Source organism: Lathyrus oleraceus, chromosome 6 (genome assembly GCF_024323335.1).
Source record: "Lathyrus oleraceus cultivar Zhongwan6 chromosome 6, CAAS_Psat_ZW6_1.0, whole genome shotgun sequence".
NCBI lineage: Eukaryota > Viridiplantae > Streptophyta > Magnoliopsida > Fabales > Fabaceae > Lathyrus > Lathyrus oleraceus.
In genome coordinates, this window is record NC_066584.1 from 505,886,134 (window position 1) to 505,907,132 (window position 20,999).

At 35.0% G+C, this 20,999-nt stretch overlaps 1 protein-coding gene across 1 annotated transcript; it reads right to left on the minus strand.

Moving 5' to 3' along the window:
- Nucleotides 1-4,659: 4,659 nt before the first annotated feature.
- Nucleotides 4,660-5,250, minus strand: LOC127096457 (uncharacterized). Its single transcript, XM_051035023.1, has one exon. It carries the CDS (start codon nucleotides 5,248-5,250, stop codon nucleotides 4,660-4,662), a length of 591 nt encoding a protein of 196 aa, XP_050890980.1.
- Nucleotides 5,251-20,999: the final 15,749 nt, after the last annotated feature.

The following is a 20,999-nucleotide window of genomic DNA, read 5'->3' on the forward strand; positions in this document are numbered from 1 at the left end:
AACAATCAAAACAAAACACAAGCACAATAATATATACACAATTATGTACTAAAGTGAGCAAAAGGCAAATTGCATTAATATAAACATGTGCTCAAATTAAATGTTAATGGTTAGTGTTAGTGTTAGTGTGCCATAAGGCAATTTAGCGCTATGTTAAGCAATCGTAAGTGAACTAATGTAGTAGTCACACCTATCTGAGGTCGGTCAATAAAAATATAGGCAACAACACAAGTTAGAGATCTTGATTAGTGAATCAAGCTCCTACAACTTGCCATGCCAAAAGAAGATGAGAAGTGATCTTGTATTGATTTAGGTTCTTTGCTTGATTAGGAAGCAACCTATCCTTAATGCAAAGCCATTCACTTGATCTATGATCAAGATGAATTAGATTTGAATCAAGGAAGGTTAAACCTCTCATACATCAAGGCTAACCACCAATCTTTAACTCATTGATCAAAAAAGAAAAAGAAGAAGAAGAAGATGAATAATAAAGTGCATTAATGGAAATCAAATGAGGTAATCAGCATACATTGATCAAAGGTTGATGAAATCAAGGTAAAACATTAGTAAACAGAAGCAAAATGAAGATTAGAGGTCAAGAAACAAATAAAATATTTTTGGTATTTTTCAAAATTAAAATAATACTTGAATTAAAATAAACAACTAAAGGTCAAACTTCAAATTCACTTCAAATCAACTTTGAAAAGTCCAAGTGAATTATCCTAAGTTCAACAAAGTCAAACAAAGTTTGACAAAAAATTTCAGCATTTTTAGAAGTCAGAAACTATTTTTAATCAATTAAAAATGCATAAAAATAACCTAATTGAATTAAAATCTCAAATAAATCTCAAATCAATTAATAAATTCATGAGAATATTTTTCATGGATCCATCATCATTCAAAGAGGTTGGGAAAATATTTTTGTATTTTTTGAATATCAAAACCTATTTAAAATGAATTAAAAAAAATCAGAAAAGAAAAAAATCAGAAAAAATATCAAATGATAAAATAAAAAATATTAAAAATCATTTTTAGAAACTAGAAATTAAAAGAGAAATAATGCAATTGGTCTCACATTTTTTGGACCAATAATGAATTAGATATGATTTTTTGAAATGAAAAGGAATAAAAGAAATAAAATTAAAATTAAAATCAGAAATTAAAAATGTGAAAAAAACGTGAGGCGTTGGATTGAGCTCATTAATTGAGTTGGCGCATCAGACGGATCTAAGCGCGCGCCTACCAAGCACGTTAGTCAAACGAGTCACACGCAGCCTTTAATTAAGTTATAATAAGGAATGGTCCAGATTTGATCAGGAAACGAGATTGTACGGTCCAGATTTGATATGGAGTTGGGACGGTGGTGTACACCACCGTCTTCTCCGGCGGGACCTCCGGCTCCGGTGAGAGTTGCTGACATGGCAACCTCAACCAAATGCCACAATCTATATAGCAATGGAAAGCTGGGGTGATGTACATCACCCCTGTGCCATCTATTTTCGCTCTAGACTTCCATGGAGAGAGGAATCAGAGCTTGAAAAAAATGGTGTTCAACTGAAACTTGATGGAATTTCAAAATTCAAAGCACAAAACAATTGCCTCTGATGAGAGGACTTCAGACAACCCAGTAAATGCAAGAAACAAGCTATGAATAAAGAGTTTCGAAGAAAATAAGTTCTGATATCCACCTCTGAAATGTGGATCTTGAGAGCACAATTCTCCTTTGTTAATGCTTGCAGTGTAGTCTAGTGATGAAGATGAGTAAGGTTTAGGAACTATAGATCTAGAAATCAACCGGTGTAGCTGAAATTTAGATCTGAAAATTTTGAAAGAAAGAGAGAGTTCCTTTAAGTGTGGCTATGGGGAGATTCTTGCAGCATAACAAGTGCCTTCAGGTTGCAAAAATGTGAAGCTATGCACTCCTATATATAACAAGTGCATGGATGGAAAGGGCCTCCATGCATGGGCCTGTACAGGCGCATGGAGGGCCCAATTTTGATTGGAAATGATTGCTGGCATCATATGGAATTAAAATGGACGTGCAGAAGTAATGTAATGAGCTCATGCAATATGTTTTCAATAAGTTTCCAAAAATGTACCAATACTTTCTCCTCTTCGAAAATGACATTTTCAAAAATGGAACATAGCCTTATGGGTAATGGTTGGAAAGCTCATGACATGAGGATAAATTGTTATGTTGACCAAAACTTCATTTGAAATTGGGAAATTGGTGAAAATTGATCATGAAGTGTAAGGTGCAAAACATGTGTATGTGACAATTTCAAAAATGGCCAAACTTCAAGCCCTTCTGTTTCAATGATGCAAGCTCCAAATGACAAAACCTTCAACATCAAAATCGTATATATTTTCAATAAAATCAATTTGGACTTAAATTTTGCATCATTTGGATTTTCTATGAGGAAGTTATGGGCACTTGATGTTGGACTTTTTCACATTTCAATGCCTTTGGTCCAAAGTGACCTATAATGTTTTGCATTATCACATGTATTTCTTTTAGGATTATGAAACTTTGTTCAAAATAAAACATTAAGTAGACATATTAAAATTTCCAATGCATTTGATCCCACATCAAAATCATGAAAAATGAATGAGTTATGCTCTTGGGAAGTTGACCTAAAATTAGGGTTTCAGTTAAAATGACCTATAATGTTTTGAAATGGATGATGACCTTCCAAGCTTCAAATAAAATTTTTATGAACATGAAAGTTGTTCATATGGTTCTTAAGAACATTGTTTTTATTGGGGTCATCTCCATTTGACAAACACATTAAAAGTTAGGTCACAATGTACTTCAAAATAGTCAGATGAATTGACTGATCAACTTCTCAAGTCCATGCCTCAAATCTTGATGAATGGATGATTGAGGAAACTCAAATAAGATCAAATACGCATGAAATGATGAGTAAAAGAACTTCCCTTGATTGTATTTGATCACGGGTTGAGGTTGCTTCATGGGCAAGGCATAGTTGATGAATAGGTGAATTAGGGTTTCCTTGGGAAACAAGCCTCAAGCCGTTTGGTTTTCTTTGATCAAAATGATTAATTGAGATACTTGGGAGGCATATAAGATAGATGAGAGCCTTGTGAACCATTATCATGCTTGCTTTCATCTTCATCTGGCCATATCAGTGAGCATAGGGTCTCCTAGGAGCCTCAGACCTTATGATTGCTCAAGCTACAACAAAAGATGTTAGTGACATATTTTGTGCTTTTGGTTAGTAAACAAAATAAGAAAGGCAATAATATACAATTCAAGCATGCTTGGTGATCTCAAACCAACTCACAAAAGTTCCCACCCAAAGGTTAAGGAGCCAAGATGCTATGATCCTTGAGGCAAGTGCAAATGCAATGATATGATGCCATGAGGGATCTTAGGGTCAAAATTAGGGTCTTACAATTTGGATCTTGGATCATGATAAATTTCAAGGTGGAAGTTGGTGGAATCAAACATAATTGAAATTTTTCTAAGTACCAAGTCAAATGACCACTTCTTCCACCTTGAATAACATTTGCTATGAGCTCCAAATTAAAATGGTTTCTTCACCAAAATTGTAGCTCTTTCACCCATATCAAATTTGGTCACAAATTTGAAATCATTTGGATTTGGCATGTGGGAGTTATTCATTTTAGAAGTTGAGGAAAATTGTTTGTTCAATGATGATGACCCAAAATGACGTATAATATTTCCTCTTGGCATATGCCCTTGGAAGTTGATTTTGACATTTCTCAAAGAATCAAAGTTGGATAGGACATCTTAAGTTAGATCATGAAACTTGGATGGCATTCATATCATAAAGTTTGAGCAAGTTATGGTCCTTGGAAGTTGACATACTAACTAGGGCACATACAAAAAGACCTATAATCTTTCACCATAAAAAATGATTTTCCAAGCAAACATAGATCTTTATGTCAACATGAAATTTGTTTGGTATGTAATAAAGAGTAACTTTTCTCTTGGAAGCATTTTCATATGACAAAATTTATAGGAGATAGGGTCTAGGGACCCCAGCTTTGGCCAATTGACTTTCTTTGGTCAACCTCTTTGAACCAACTTGCAAACTTGAAGTTCTCTTGATCTTTGGGACTCATGGAGTATCATATATGCATAAGATAATGTATAATGAAGTATACCATGAAATATTTTACCAAATTTTGAAGAAACGTGCTGAGGAAGTCACACAAGATACCTAGATGAATTAGGGCTTCCAAGACAAATAATCTTCAAACTCTTGATGAATTCTTGATCAAAATGGTAAATTAAGAACATGGGTATCCATATATGATGTTTAGAAGCAATGTGAATCTTTCCTTGATTGATCTCTTGCACTAAGGGTCTCAAATCCTAGTTGTGAGCTTGATGAGGCATGGGTGGATGCACACACTACCTACAAAAGAAACCAAGCTATACATAGACATATTTTGGTATTTTGGTTAGTAAACAAAGAAAAATAAAGTATGATGCAATCAAATGTGCTCGGTGATCTCTCCCAATGCAAACCCAATGAATGAGGGGTAAGGAGTATGATACCAAGGTGTGATCCCAAAGCCAATGAAAATGATGAGATAGCATGAGGGATCTTAGGGTCAAAATTGGGGTCTTACAATATACATTATTACAAAGTCGGTAGGAATATAGAATTATCTTATACGAATTGGAACATTCTCTAGCATACCTACGGGAAATTTAACGGAACGGTCAACTAGTTGTAGAGACATCTTTGTTGGTCTTAATTCTCCTAGATTAAGTTTTTCGCATGTGGGTAAGGGCATTAGACTAACACTGGATCCTAAATCGCATAGAGATTTGTTTATGATAAACTTTCTGATTACACATGGTATGGAAAAACTACCTGGGTCTTTCAGTTTAGGAGGCATGTTATTTTGAATAATAGCGTTACACTCGGTAGTAAGCATAACAGTTTCATCATCCTCAAGCTTTTTCTTATTGGATAGAATCTCTTTAAGGAATTTAGCATATGAAGACATTTGCGTAATGGCATATGTGAATGGTATAGTGATATTAAGTTGCTTCAGAAATTCTAAGAATTTCTTGATTTGTCCTTCATTTTTTGACTTCATAAGTCTTTGGGGATAATGGATAGGTGGTTTGTATGGTGGAGGAGGCACATAAGGTGGCTCTTTATCTTTTGCCTCTCCGCTTTCGTCTTCTTTTCCATCATTGGTTAGTTCATTTACCTTTTTGGTTCCCTTACGATAATTTTGATACATGGCCAAATTTTGGATTCTTGGGTCAACTGGTTCATCTAGTTCTGTTCCACTCCAAAGTGTGATAGTGTTAGCATGGCCTTTTGGGTTTGGTTGTGGTTGACCAGGAAATGCTCCAGTTGGGGATGCTATTACGGCTTGATATTAGGCTACTTGGGAGATTTTGGTTTCTAATATTTTGTTATGGGTAGCCATAACATCAAACTTATTTGACAATTGTTTCATTAGTTCACTCGTATGAGCATTTTGATTTGCAAATTCTTTGTTTTGTTGTGCTTGGGCACTCATAAAGTTTTCCATGATGATTTCCAGATTTGACTTTCTAGGTGTTGGTGGAGCAACTGGGGCTCCTTTCTGATAGCCAGGTGGAATAGCAGGTGTTGGGTTTGGTGGAAACAAAGAATTGCTACTTTTATAGAAAAAGTTCGGATGGTTTCTCCAACCAGGATTGTAAGTGTTTGAATATGGGTTTCCTTGAGCATAATTCATTTGGTCGGTGGGAACACCATCTAATAACTGACAATTAACATTAGTATGCCCAGGGGTTCCACATAATTCACAGTTTGGTGTCATAGCAGCTACGGTAGCTGCTGGTGTTATGGCCAAACTTTCAATCTTTTAAGTAAGCGCATCCACTTTAGCATTGACGCGGTTTATGCCATTAACTTCGTACATTCCGCCTTTCGGAGTTGGTTTTTCTACAGCAACACGTTCACCTTCCCATTAGAAATGATTTTGAGCCATGTTCTCTATGAGTTCATAAGCTTCGTCATACGGTTTGTCCATTAGAGTACCGCCAACGGCAGCGCTTAAATTCATCTTAGTGTTATACAACAGACCATTGTAGAAAGTATGGATAATCATCCATTCTTCAAGTCCATGGTGTGGATAAAGTCGTATCATGTCCTTGTATCTTTCCCAAGCGTTGAAAAGAGATTCATTGTATTTTTGCTTAAATCCGTTGATTTGAGCTCTTAGCAGAGCTGTTTTGCTTGGTGGAAAATATCGGGCTAAGAAGACTTTCTTCAACTCATCCCATGTGGTTACTGAGTTTGAAGGTAGAGACTAGAGCCAAGCTCTATCTCTATCTCTTAAGGAAAAAGAGAAAAGACGTAGTCCAATTGCTTCTTGGCTGACACCATTTGCTTTCACTATGTCAGCATACTGCACAAAAAATAACAAATGTAAGTTAGGATCGTTTGTAGGACTACCTGAAAATTGGTTTTGTGGAACGACTGATAACATTAAAGGTTTCAACACAAAATTGTTTCGGTTGATGGTAAGGGCAGTAGTGCTGTTATGTGGTTCTGCTTACGATGGAACAACATAATACTTCAACTGACGGTTTTGTGGTCTTTCGGCCATAATTGGTTCTGGTTCTAAAAATGGGATATTAGGATCTAGAAGATCGTATTTAATACGAAAATTATTGATTCAGCGTTTTAGATTAAGGTAACGCTCGATATCGTCAATTGGTTGCTCTAACTCCTTGCTTTGAGAGCAAGTGTCTGGAATAAAATCGACAAAGAAAAAAGAAAATTTTGTTGCCTTAGTCTATACTACGCAACAAAGGAATCAAAATATTGACTAAATTAGTCCCCGACAACGATGCCAAAAACTTGATTGTTGGCTGACGTGTCTATCAGATGATGACTGCAAGTGCACAATCTATCATGTAGTTTTAAAAGATTATCAAACCCACAGAGACTAATAGTCAAACCAATATTATCTATTGTTGCAGTGCAAAGCTAAGGCTAAACGTTATAAAGTTATGAACGAGAATAAAAGTACTAATTTCTAATGGTTTAAAAGTTATGATAAAAACGAGTCTGAAATATGGATTCCGTGTTCCTAAGGGCTTAGGTAGAATTCGGGCACTAAATATTATTCTATTGTATTATGTAGAAAATATCGACTTAAAGGTCCCGTCTCACACTCTCGCGCTATCGACAAAGATCATACCTCCTAACCATGGGATTTTGCTCTCGCTCGTCCGTTCTAATTAGAAAGCGTATTTTGAAAGTAAATGAGATCCTAAACGATCCCTAAAGCGCTCTCGCTATTTTTAGGATCGATGCCTTGTTTCCACTTTCTGGTTCCTTCCTCACACTCTCACACTATCAGACTGAACCTTGATTTATTCCACACTCTCGTGCCAAAAGAATAAAACATACAATTAGAAACCAAATCCAGAACATAATTAACTCATATATTTGCGCCTATTATTTCTACCAAGTTCTGTCGGTAACGACGGTGCTCATACACCAGACTTAAGATAATTTAGCAAGGCATGGTATTAATTGAGAGAAACATGATTAAGGCATTCAAAACTAAGAATAGCATGACATGCAAGTAATAAAAACAATAAAGCATACAAATATTAAAAGCGGTAAAAAAACCTGAAATTTCATAAAGTAAAACTTGAATTAATTTGAACTTGAAAATAACGGCAAGCTTGTTCTTGATCCAAAGTACAAATGGTATGGAAAATAAAAAAAGGTGTGACAATCCCTCGATGTGAATTATTGCCACTTTATAGGTATTTTTATGCCTAAAACTAAGATGGAATTTTGACAGAGCTTCCGCGCAAATTCAATGGATGCCTAACACTCCAAAAATGGCTCTATATATAGAGTTCATAGGCTTGGTAGCTGTCTTGGACGTGCCGACTTAGTGGAGGGAGAAGTGGTTGAAAAACTGCTAAGAAACTGCCATACTAGTGCAGTTTTGTTTGTGCATGAAGATGGAAAACACCATTGCGGAAATGGAGAACTCCATTGCCTTGCTCATTAAATGACATGGCGGGCAATGGAGATAGAGAATGTCATCTAGCAGGTGGCAAACGCCATCTACTCAGAATAGCCAAAACTAGGTTTTTTGCTCCACTTAAGCTCCTTTTTTGCTTCGTTTCCGCGAGGCTTCCAAATCTCCAATGAAATCGGCTAACAACTGCAAAACAAATAAATCAGAAGTAAAAGGCGATAAAATGCATAAAAACAAAGACGGATAACATGTCAAATAATCCTAAAAACACGATACGATTTCTCGTTATCAGAAAGTGAATTTAAATGTTCAAGAGTGAACTTATGAAAGAGTTTGAGATGACCGACCTTGGCCTTGTGACATACTTTCTTGGAATTGAGTTCCACAAGTCCAAAATGGGATTGATCGTGCACCAGAAAAGGTGTGCGCTTGAGATATTGAAGTAGTTTGGAATGGAGCATTGTAATGCTTCCATTACTCCTTGTGATCTGAAGAAATAATTGCTGAAGAATGAGGATGAGGAAGATGTTGATCCAACTCACTATAGGAGGCTGATTGGATCCTTGTGTTACTTGTTCAATACGCAATAGGACTTGGCGTTTAGTGGAGGTGTTGTGAATAGATTCATAGAGAGTGTAGCGGGGTATTCGTTACCATTAGAGATATTGACTAAATCCAAGGTAAATCATACAAGTCGAGTCACCATCGCACTTCTAATTATCCAAAGGAATGGTTAGAAAGCGAACAAAAACCTAAAAGTTTTATCGAATCAAAAACTAGTAAAAATGTCAGAGATCTGGGTAAGGGGGTTGGTTATGCAATGGGAAGGTTTTAAGCATCCAAAACATCCTAGGTACTCCTAGGGATCCCTTTTCATATTGGTTGTAAGGTTGGTATTTTGTGAAAAATTATTTGTGCAAACATGATTGAAGAGATGAGAAGAGAATAAGTTTATTTACATTTTGTGTTTGAATGGATAAACCCATTGCCTACGTACCATCTTTAAAAGATTAGGATCAAAACCTCGTAGTTCGGGGTAAAAATCTCAAAATGAGTTGGTGAATTGATTGGTCCAAAAGCCTTAAGGTCTTTTGTTATCCAAGGGAGAAAACTCAACCTAAAAACCACAAATCCACCATGTGAGGATAACTTCAACATGCTAGTGAGGGGTTAACCCTATAATAAGCATGGAAGACTCATTGTCCATCACTAAGGATATAGGTGAGTATTACATATACCTCAAGGATAACTCAAACCTAATAGCTAAAGGTTATGAAAAAGTTTTGATTAAGAGAGTGGCCATTGAAACCATAAAAAGGTATTTGAATGGGTTATATTTACCAATGAAAAGTATTCACAAAAATATGGTCAAAGTTGATTTAAAGGTTCAATTCAAAATAAGTGTTATGAAAAGAAAGTTTGAAAATCAAAAGCATAAGGCTTAGGTTTCTAATGTTTGAAAGCAAATGTTAAGTGTTTGCACAAAAGTTTTGGCTTGGGTTAGAGTGGAGAGAAGAAGAAGAATGACTAAGGTCCTAAACATACAAGAGGTAAGGAATAAGAAGTAAAACCGCAAATGGAGTTCCTCTCTTGAGATCATATTGATGATCCAAGTAGCTTCCATCCTTTGGAATAAGCAATCACATAAGCATAAACTCAAGCAATCAACAATCAAATGAACTCTTGGAAAGCTCCTAAATGTATCTTGGATCCCTCTCTCTTAGGAGCTCATGGTAATGGTTCCTCAATTTGGATCAAGTTGGAATCCCTAGCACAAGAACACACACATCAAAAGATTCTAGCAAAACAAACAAGGAATGGACAAGAAGAGTTTAGAAGTTGGTCCTTTCAAGGTCATATTTCAACATTAAGCATTCTAAAGGCCCAATGCCTAGTTGCTCTTTGACTTTTATAGCACTCTAAAGGCCCAATACCTAGTTGCTCTTTGACTCCAAATTTTGCATAGGGAAAGTCCTAAAGTCTAAATCCATTTGTCCATTTCTTTGTATTTGGTCCACAACAATCAAAACAAAACACAAGCACAATGATATATACACAATTATGTGCTCAAGTGAGCAAAAGGCAAATTGCATTAACATAAACATGTGCTCAAGTGAGCAAAGGAAAAAGCAAATGAATAATATGTACAAGAATAGTAAATTGCATAAAAGTAAAGTGCAAAAAGTAAATGTTAATGGTTAATGATTAGTGTTAGTAGTTAGTGTGCCATAAGGCAAATTTAGCGCTATGTTAAGCAATCGTAATTGGACTTATGTAGAAGTCACAACTATCTGAGGTCGGTCAATAATAATATAAGCAACAACACAAGTTAGAAGTCTTGATTAGTGAACCAAGTTCCAACAACTTGCCATGCCAAAAAAAAAGAGAATTGATCTTGTATTGGTTTAAGTCATTTGCATGATTTAGGAAGCAACCTATCCTTAATGCAAAGCCATTCATTTGATCAATTGATCAAGATGAATTAGATTTGAATCAAGGAAGATTAAGCCTTCCTAATCAATGATAACTTATCAACCTTTAACTCATTGATCAAAAAGAAAGAAGAAGAAGAAGAAGAAGGAGATGAATAATGGAAATGGAAATGAAAAGAATAAAGGACATTAAATGAAATAGAATGTACCAATCAACAAGTGTTGACCAATGGCATTGAGGATCATGGTCAAACAATCAAAAACAGAAATGAGATGAAGATTGGAAGTCAAGACATGAGCAAAATATTTTTGGCATTTTTTAATATTCAAAATAAACTTGAATTAAAATATTAAAGGAAGGTCAAACTTCAAAATCACCTCAAATCAACCTTGAAAGGTCCAAGTGATTTATCCCAAGTTCAACAAGTTCAAACAAAGTTTGACAAAAAAATTCAGCATTTTCAAAAGTCAGAAATTATTTTTAATCAATTAAAAATGAATAAAAATAACCTAATTGAACTAAAATCTCAAATAAATCTCAAATCAATTAATAAATTGATGAGAATATTTTTCATAGATCCATCATCATTCAAATAGGTTGAGAAAATATTTTTGTATTTTTTGAATATCAAAAACTATTTAAAATGAATTAAAAATGACCAGAAAATAGAAAATTCACAAAAAATATCAAATGATGAAATAAAAAATATTAAAAATCATTTTTAGAAACTAGAATTAAAAAGAGAAATAATGCAATTGGTCCCATATTTTTTGGAATTAAAATGAGAGATATATGATTTTTTGAAGTTAAATGAAATAAAAGAAATAAAATGGAAATTAGGAAAATCAGAAAAAATGAGAGGCGTCTGATCAAGCCTCATTAATTGATGTGGCTGATCAAACGCTCCACATGCGCGCGCTCATGGTGGTCCAGAGTCAAAGGCGAAACACAATGCATTATTGAAAGTCATAAGAATGAAGGCTATGATTAGATCTGGGAAACTCATCCAGTGGTCCAGATTTGATCTGGCAAAGAGACGGTGATCAGCGCCACCGTCTTCTCCGGTGAGCTCCGGCGAGGGCAAAAAACACAGAGGTTCAAATGCTCACCAAAATGGACGATCTAGGCATCAATCAAAAGAGGAAGTGATGTACATCACTCCTATACCACTCACTTCCACTCTAGATTCCTATTAAGAGAGAAATCATAGATGGAAGCTTGATGGTGTTCATCATGAACTTGCTTGATTTTGAAAATTGAGCATACAGCAATGATGCCTCTATAGAGAGGACTTCAGACAACACAATATCAAGGCCAATAGATCAAGGAATAAGGAGTTTCGAAGAAAAAACCAGTTGATGACCACCTTTGAATTGTGAAGCTTTAAAGGAAGCAAGGAAATTAGGAAAATCAGAAAAAATGAGAGGCGTCTGATCAAGCCTCATTAATTGATGTGGCTGATCAAACGCTCCACATGCGCGCGCTCATGGTGGTCCAGAGTCAAAGGCGAAACACAATGCATTATTGAAAGTCATAAGAATGAAGGCTATGATTAGATCTGGGAAACTCATCCAGTGGTCCAGATTTGATCTGGCAAAGAGACGGTGATCAGCGCCACCGTCTTCTCCGGTGAGCTCCGGCGAGGGCAAAAAACACAGAGGTTCAAATGCTCACCAAAATGGACGATCTAGGCATCAATCAAAAGAGGAAGTGATGTACATCACTCCTATACCACTCACTTCCACTCTAGATTCCTATTAAGAGAGAAATCATAGATGGAAGCTTGATGGTGTTCATCATGAACTTGCTTGATTTTGAAAATTGAGCATACAACAATGATGCCTCTATAGAGAGGACTTCAGACAACACAATATCAAGGCCAATAGATCAAGGAATAAGGAGTTTCGAAGAAAAAACCAGTTGATGACCACCTTTGAATTGTGAAGCTTTGAGTCACTTTCCTTGCTTCCTTACCTTGGCATTTTCGAAGAAAAAACCAGTTGATGACCACCTTTGAATTGTGAAGCTTTGAGTCACTTAAATGGACTAGATGATGAAGGTTTAGGAACTTTAGATCTGAAGATTCAACCAAATTCAATTGAATTTTAGATCTGAAATTTTGAAAAAATATGAACTTAGTTCCTTTGGTATGGTTGGGAATTGATTTTTGCAGAGCTTTAGGCGCCTTTAAGTTAGTTCATAATGAAGCATAGCACATGTATTTATAGCTGGAATTGGCTGAACAAGTGAGTTTGCTCGTGTGCATGGCGAATGGATTTTCCTTGCATGGGCTTGTGTGATCATGTAGAAGGCCCAAACTCAATTGTATTTGCATGCTGATGACCAAACAACTTGAAACGGACGTGTAGTTTGCAAGGCAATGGCTTGTGCATGAAGTTTCATCATGAATTCCATAATTGTGCCTAAAACTTCATCTCTTCGAAAATGCCAATTAGAAAATCCAAACATAAGCATGTGGGTAATGGTTGGAAAGGTCTTGACATAAGGAACAAATGTTATGTTGGACAAAAACTCATTTGAAGTGTGTAAATTTATGAAAACAGGCCATGAAGTTCATAGTGCAAAACATGCTTTTGAGAATTTTGCCAAATTGAACCAACTTCAAGCCCTTCTGTTTTGATGATGCAAGCCTCAAATGGAAAAACCTTCAACATAAAAGTTGTAGATATTTTCAAGACAATCAAGATGGAATTAAATTTTGCATCATTTGGTTTTTTGATGAAGACGTTATGGGCACTTGAAGTTGGACTTTTTTGCCTTTCGATGCATTTGGTCCAAAGTGACCTATAATGTTTTGCATTATCACATGTATTTATTTTGAGATTTTGAAATTTTGTTCAACATAAAATTTGAATTATACACAATAGTATTTCCAATTCATTTGATCCCACCTCAAAATCATAAAAAATGAATGAGTTATGTTCTTGGGAAGTTGACCCAAAATTAGGGTTTCAGTCAAAATGACCTCTAATGTCTTGGAATGGGAGATGACCTTCCAAGATTCAAATCAATTTTTGATGAACATTAAAGTTGTTCATCTTGTCCTTAAGAACATTTTTGCATTTGGGATCATCTCCATTTGACTAACACATAAAACGTTAGGTCTCAGTGCATTTCAAAATAGTCAGATGAATTGACTGATCAACTTCTCAAGTCCACAACTCATATCTTGATGAATTGATGATTGAGGACACTCAAATAAGCTCAAATATGCATTAAATGATAAATTAGAGGACTTCCCTTAATTTTATTTGACCATGGGCTGAAGTTGCTGCATTGGCAAGGCATTGTTGATGATCAGATGAATCAGGGTTTCCTTGGGAGACAAACCTCAAACCCTTTGACTTGCTTTGATCAAAATGATGAATTGATATGATAGGGAGGCATATTTGATGGATGAGAGCTTTGGGAACCATTGCCATGCTTGCTTTCATCTTCTCTTGGGCATATCCTTGCACAAGGGATCACCTAGAAGCTTTTTGACCTTGTGATTGCTCAAGCTACAAACAAGAAATGTTAGTGACATATTTTTGTGCTTTTGGTTAGTAAATAAAATGAGAAAAGCAATGATATATAATTCAAGCATTCTTGGTGATCTCAAACCACTCATAAGAGATCCCACCCAAAGGCAAAGGGAACCAAGATGCTCATGATCCTTGAGGCTTTGCACATGAAATGCTATGATGCCATGAGGGATCTTGGGGCCAAAATTGGGGTCCTACAGAGATATCGAAGGTGTATCACTTTGAAGCAGTCAAGAGGATCCTAAGATATGTAGAAGGATCGATTGGCTACAGAATTCTCTTTCCAGCAGCGAATATGGGCAGAAAATGCAATTTACTCAGTTTTAGCGATTATAATTGGTGCGAAGATAAAAATGATCGAAAGTCCAAAGCTGGATACATCTTTATGTTTGGCGGGACCACAATCTCACGGTGTTTGAAAAAGGAATCGGTAGTTGCACTCTCATCTTGTGAGACATAGTAAATTGTTGCTTAGTTATGTGCATGTCAATCCGTGTGGCTAAGGAATCTATTGAAGGAGCTGAAAAGCAAAGAGGGTGACATTGTTACGCTCCTAATTGATAATGTCTCCGCGATTAATCTTGCTAAGAACTTAATTGCATATGGAAGATGTAAGCATATTGAGACGATGTTTCACTACTTGAGGGAACTTGTTAGTGAAGGAAGGTTGAGATTGGGATATTATCGAAACGAATAATAGGTTGTTGATTTATTGACCAAGGGTGTCGTGATTGAAGTGTTTAAGAGGTTGAAGCTGAACATGGACATGGAAGACTCTGAGCACTTTAATTAAGGTGGTGTGCTAAGAAATTTTAGTAATTCAAGTGTTGTATCAAATTAACATGTGTGCGTAACTGGTTATAGGTATGCCAAAAGATCAGATAAGCTGAAGAAAAAGTGATTCTAGCACTGGTGTAACCGGTTACGTATTTGTAGTAACAAGTTGTCAATTGTTTTTATTTTTAGAGTTTTTAGTAGCTGTAACCAGTTACATGCCCGAGAAACTCTAAAAGTAGAAATAATGGTAATCGGTTACTGCGAATGCGTAACCGGTTACACCAATGCCAGATGTGTTAAGAGAATTAGGGTGATATTGTCATTACTCTGTGTGAATCGAGGCTATAGTTGCCAAAGAATGAGGATGAGGAAGATGTTGATCCAACTCTATATAGAAGGTTGGTTGGATCCTTGCGTTACTTGTACAATACGCGACCGAACTTGGCATTTAGTTGTCGAAGAATGAGAATGAGAATACAGTTTTTTTTAGTTATTTGATGTTACAACTTGTGTCTCAATCCACTTGTAATTGTTTAAATACCTTAGAGGTATTGTTATCAATGTTAATGTGCAAATGTTCTCACCCTCAATTCACACTCTATCTAATTACAATGATCTCTCTCTCTCTCTCTCTCTCTCTCTCTCTCTCTCTCTCTCTCTCTCTCTCTCTCTCTCTCTCTCTCTCTCTCTCTCTCTCTCTCTCTCTCTCTCTCTCTCTCTCTCTCTCTCTCAATTCCTCCATTATTATCTTGTGATTTCAAGTTCTAACATCTATCTCAATGTGATAATTAAATTTAAATTTGAATTAGGGTTATATTGTTTCAATTTCAATTTCAATTTTAATCATGTATTTGTTCCTTATAAGTTTTGATAAATCTTTAAAAACAACAAGAGAACTAACAAGTGCGTAAAAATAAAAGGCTAACAACGTTTTACTTCAGACATGCATTCAAAGTGAGATCGCACTAATATTCAATTTGGTTTTCTAATAAATCAACGTGATCGAATCACGCCTCCTAATTTAGATCAAGCACCATATTAAAATATTAAGCATCTATTAGGGGTTAAAAACCATAAATATACATAACCAAAATAAGTTAGTCCAATTTACTTGAAATTCTGTTTTCCGTAGAAAAAAAATGACCCAGCTTTAATTTTCACCTTTGAATTGATTATATCAAATCACATACCTTATGAGAATCGTTATCGACTCAGTTGTAGAATATAACTGTCCATATTGTTGAGACACCTTGATATTGTTGAGATTAAGCAGATTATGTTGTCACCTTCAAAGAGGGCATTTAAAGATATTTATGTTGTCTTTAAGATCATGGTTACAAAAATTGTATATAATTCATTTGTGGTTTCTCAACCTCATATCCTTTATATACCTAAAATATCATTTATAGAAAGCCAATTGATATCATATAAAATGATGATCGTAATATATTGACCGTATAAAAAAATGTATGCTGACAAGATATTATAATTAATCTCTTTAATTAAATCCTCTTATCTTAGACATTTTATTATTATTATTATTATTATTATTATTATTATTATTATTATTATTATTATTATTATTATTATTATTAGCGTCCCGCTTTTTTAATGCACATCATTGAAAATATAAGTGATATTTTTTATTTAAATATAATTTTTAAAAAATACAGCATGTGGAAGTTATTAGTAGGAAGTTACATGGAAGTTATTAGTAGGAAGTTACGTGGAAGTTAATAATAGTGGTTTTATTGAAAGTTATTAGGTAAATTACACAATAAAATAAGGGTAAAAATGGTAGAAAAATAGGCTACACCAAAAGAAAGTATTCCCTTTATATATTGTTATATATTAAAATCTGAAAGACGTTAAAATCTAATGATATTTATAAGTTTTAACACCTAACTCACCTTTCAAAGGCCAAAAAGTTGATTGGAAGTGACCACCAATCCACGTATTGAAATCCACAACTTTATTTGCGCACAGTCATAATGAATGACTTTTATTTACTGTGCTCGTTAGAGTACAGCTTTATTCTGGAGAGTAGTTTAACATCTAGTTAATTGAATTTTTTTCTTTCAAAACTAACATTTTAAATTATCTATTAAAGTATATATATTTTCAATTAAAAAAAATTCGCTCGTAAAAGATGTATCACCGACAATAACACATGTATTCAAAATTAATTTTATGTGTCATCTTAATTGGCGCATACATTATAAACATATCAATGTTAATGGCGCATGCATTACTGTCTTATGATGATATATCATTCCCTCAGGTGTGCATGCATTATATATATATATATATATATATATATATATATATATATATATATATATATATATATATATATATATATATATATATATATATATATATATATATATATTACATTTAAAATAGAATTACAAGATAAAAAAACTTTGTAAAAAATTTTTAACGACGTGCTTAATCATAACGGTCACCGATTCCACGACCCGACGGTGCCCTTTCACCGTTGAGGCTGCACACGACTGCCCAAAGGTTGTTGTTGTCTCTCAGGATTCATTTGAGGTGTTTTGTGCCTCCATAAATTCACCTGAGGTGTTTGGAGCAAGGTCCCTAGAACATTAGTGTCATCAATCATATATAGCATCTTTTACCAGTCACATACGTTGTCGTAATCGAGTTCGGTGTCCATGTTGTCGTAGTTAGGTCATGTTTGTTAGATTACAAGTGGTTGGGCTGGTTTGTTGAATTGGAACATTGATTCATTTTGGAAACAAAGCAGTGGTTGTTATGGTATTTGATAAACATGTGTTGGTTGGATGCTTTGGCAGTATGATATTTGGGTGCTTTGGTAGTGTGATATTTGGGTGTACATTGCTTGGGTGCTATGATAGGATGTGGTTGTATCATATGCCTCATTAGTGTTATGGTAAGATGTGGTGGCGACATATGTTTGTTTGTGGTATGAGTTATGCACTTGGTTTTGTGTTTGAGTGTGTGGCATGAACTGGTCGCGGTGGGTGTATGGCGGTTGATAATCATGTTTGGTTGATTGTTGGGTGTATGTGGTTTAGTAATGTTGTGGGGTTGGTTGTTGTATTTGGGTGGGTTGACAATGTTGTTGGGTTTGATAATGTTATGGGGTTGGTTGTTGGACGTATGATGACAAAGCTTGTAGGCGTGGGTCGATCAAATACCTCGAGTCAGACACAAATTATATCATTGTAACTTATCTATACCAATTCATATAATTTCGAGTTGGTCTAGATTCTCCTGGCATGATAGGTTCGTTTATGGCCCATTGATGTCGATGCTTCCATTGACGACACACATCCCTAGCGAAGTCTCTCCAATTGGTAAAATTCCATTGGGCATCGACTATAGGTTAATGCCATTGTCCCAAAAATACCGGGGAGTCTAGGATTTGTTGTTGCATGCTGAAACTAGCAGAACTGTACCCGAACGCATCGCACGTTCTAACATATAACAAATTCGCCATCGAACTTTATTTATCCCGAAGGAAAGGGAAAACATTGATAAAACCTGAGGGAAAGAGAAAATGGGTAAGGAAGACGGTTATGCAATAGGAAGGTATTAACACCCCTCACATCCGTTGTACTCAACGGGAACTGTTTTAATTGTTCTTTGCTCGGATGAATGTTATTATTTAAGGTTACTTGCGAAAGAATAAAGGGAAAAAGAAAAGAATAGATAAAGTGCTCAGTGAGGATTATGGCCCTCATGCCTACGTATCCTTATAGTGCAATAAGGAATTAAGAGCTTTGTAGTCCATATAACTAATGGTGGAAGGTGAAAGAAGAGTGATAATAATATGGTTTGAACCAAATGATAATGTGGGCTGACTCCAAAAAGGGATGAAATTTGAACTAGAGAGTAAAGCTGAGATTAACCAATATGTGCTATGGGCGAAACATTAACCATTATATGATATAGCCAAAAACAAAGAGAATTAAGTATTTGACATCAAGTCAAACAACTCTCGGTCCAAAAGCAGACACATGATGGAGCTAAAAAAAATAATGTATTTGGCTCAAAGAAAGAGTATACCACATGAAGTGAATGAAGGTAGAGGGTATGAATGAGTGTAATGATAAATGGATACGAGTATGGATGGAAGGATATAGAGTAACAATCAAAATTGAAAGAATTGAAAGAATTGAAAGATCGGGTAAAAGTGACAGAAGCAGTATACTTTGGAACCAAAGATAAGGGTGTATTGGAATGCATTAAGGAAGTGGTATTTGAAACCAAGAGTAAATGTAGCATTAACTGATATGTGGTATAGTTGATTGATAAATTAGCAAGTCTACTAATCTGCCAATGTAGTAATAAAAAGGGGAAATCCCCAGTATCAATCTCAAGGACTGCTTGACGATACAGAGTTCAAGATTAATTTCAACTAAACAAAAGCTTAGGGGTTTGGGGATAGTTTGGTGAAATATGAAAGCAATTGCAAATAGAATTAATAAAGTACGCGAACGGTCAAAAACAAATGAGTAGTATGTTAGGGAAGGTGTGTGATTTATTCCTGTAACAACTCTGAATCAATATTGCAACAATAAATATCAATTAATTAATTACCGGTTCTTTAGGGTGTTTACTCATAAGTTCTTAATGAGAAAACCTTTAATCATTCATCCTAATGTCTATGTCCATAGAGAATTACATATGAAATTAAGCATTTAATTATCAAGAATATTCCGGTTTCTATATGGTATCCATAGTCCTATGTAATATCTATTATAGAATAATCTCAAGCAAGACATTAACAATAGTGGTCCAACCTAATCATTAATCGTAACTCAAGCCCGTTTGTCCGACAGAGCAAGCATTAAGAACAATAAGAGAATAAATTAATTATGGAAAACAATATTGTTATTGCAAATATAAAATCAAAGTTATTCCAGATTCAAATCAGGGACACCCCATAGCATTTGGGGGTTTAGATACTAATAATATTCAATGAAAACAAAATACAAAATTTAGACATTATAGATACTAAGATGAAATTGAATCTTCAATCGCTTTCGTTCATGAAAATCCTCCTTCCGCCAAAGTTCTATGTTCTTCAATATTTCTCTCTGTATTTTTTCCGTTCCAAAAGAAGTCCCCTCAAATGTGATAGTAATTTCCTTTAAATAGAGAAATTCTCCTTTTTAGGTTCCCCTAGTCAATCAAATGTTTCTGGATAATGAGATCAGGTCTGAAAGTATCCCAATTCACAATAATTTCCAAATTTGGCCTAAAAAGGAAAGTTTCCAAAAATCACATGCCTACCTGTTACGACTGTAGCAGGTGCTACGGGTGGCCGTAGCAGGTGCTACGGGTGGCCGTAGCAGGCCACTAGACCTAGCTTGTCAACAGAAGCTGAAGGGTTTTGTCTGTTACGGGTGGCCGTAGTAGGCCACTGGTTATGGGGGTTATGTCTGCTACATCCAGTAGCAGGTGCTATGGGTGATCGTAGCAGACCATTGTTTCTTGTAGATTTTGGTTTTTGTTCCAGACCTCTATGCTACAACCCATAGCATGTGCTATGGGTGGCCGTAGAAAGTCTACTAGAGCATGGGAAAACTTCTCCGATTTTTCGTGATTCTCCTTGGTGTTTGCATCTGATCATACTTGAAGATCGGTTTGAACCTGAAAATAGTAAAAACATACAACCCAAGCATAAAATGCGGAAAATAGAAATAAACTAATGAAAAACAGTGAAACGATTAAATGACGTTAACGGTAAAAGAAGGTGTAAAAACCACTTAAACTATATGAAAAATGCAAATAACTCGCATACTTTCACATGTTAAAATGATAATAACTATAGAACAAATGGTAACTGATCACAACCCCAAACTTAAAGCAATAATAATAATAATAATAATTTATTATTATTATTACAAAAAATCTGAAGACGTTAAAATCTAATGATATTTATAAATTAGTAATAATATAAGTTTTAACACCTAACTCACCTTTCAAAGGCCAAAAAGTTCATTGGAAGTGACCAACAATCCACATATTGAAATCCACAGCTTTATTTGCACATAGTCATAATGAATGACTTTTAGAGTAGTTTAATATATAATTAATTGATATTTTTTTCAAAACCAACATTTTAAATGATCTATTAAAATATATATGTTTTCAACTAAAAAAAATTGCACATAAAAGGATGCGTCCCTGACAATAGCGCATGAACTCAAAATTGGACGTCATCTTAATTGACGC

Excerpts from the sequence above, each read along its gene's own strand:
- LOC127096457 (XM_051035023.1), bottom strand. The coding sequence starts at position 5,250 with ATGTATCAAAATTATCGTAAGGGAACCAAAAAGGTAAATGAACTAACC.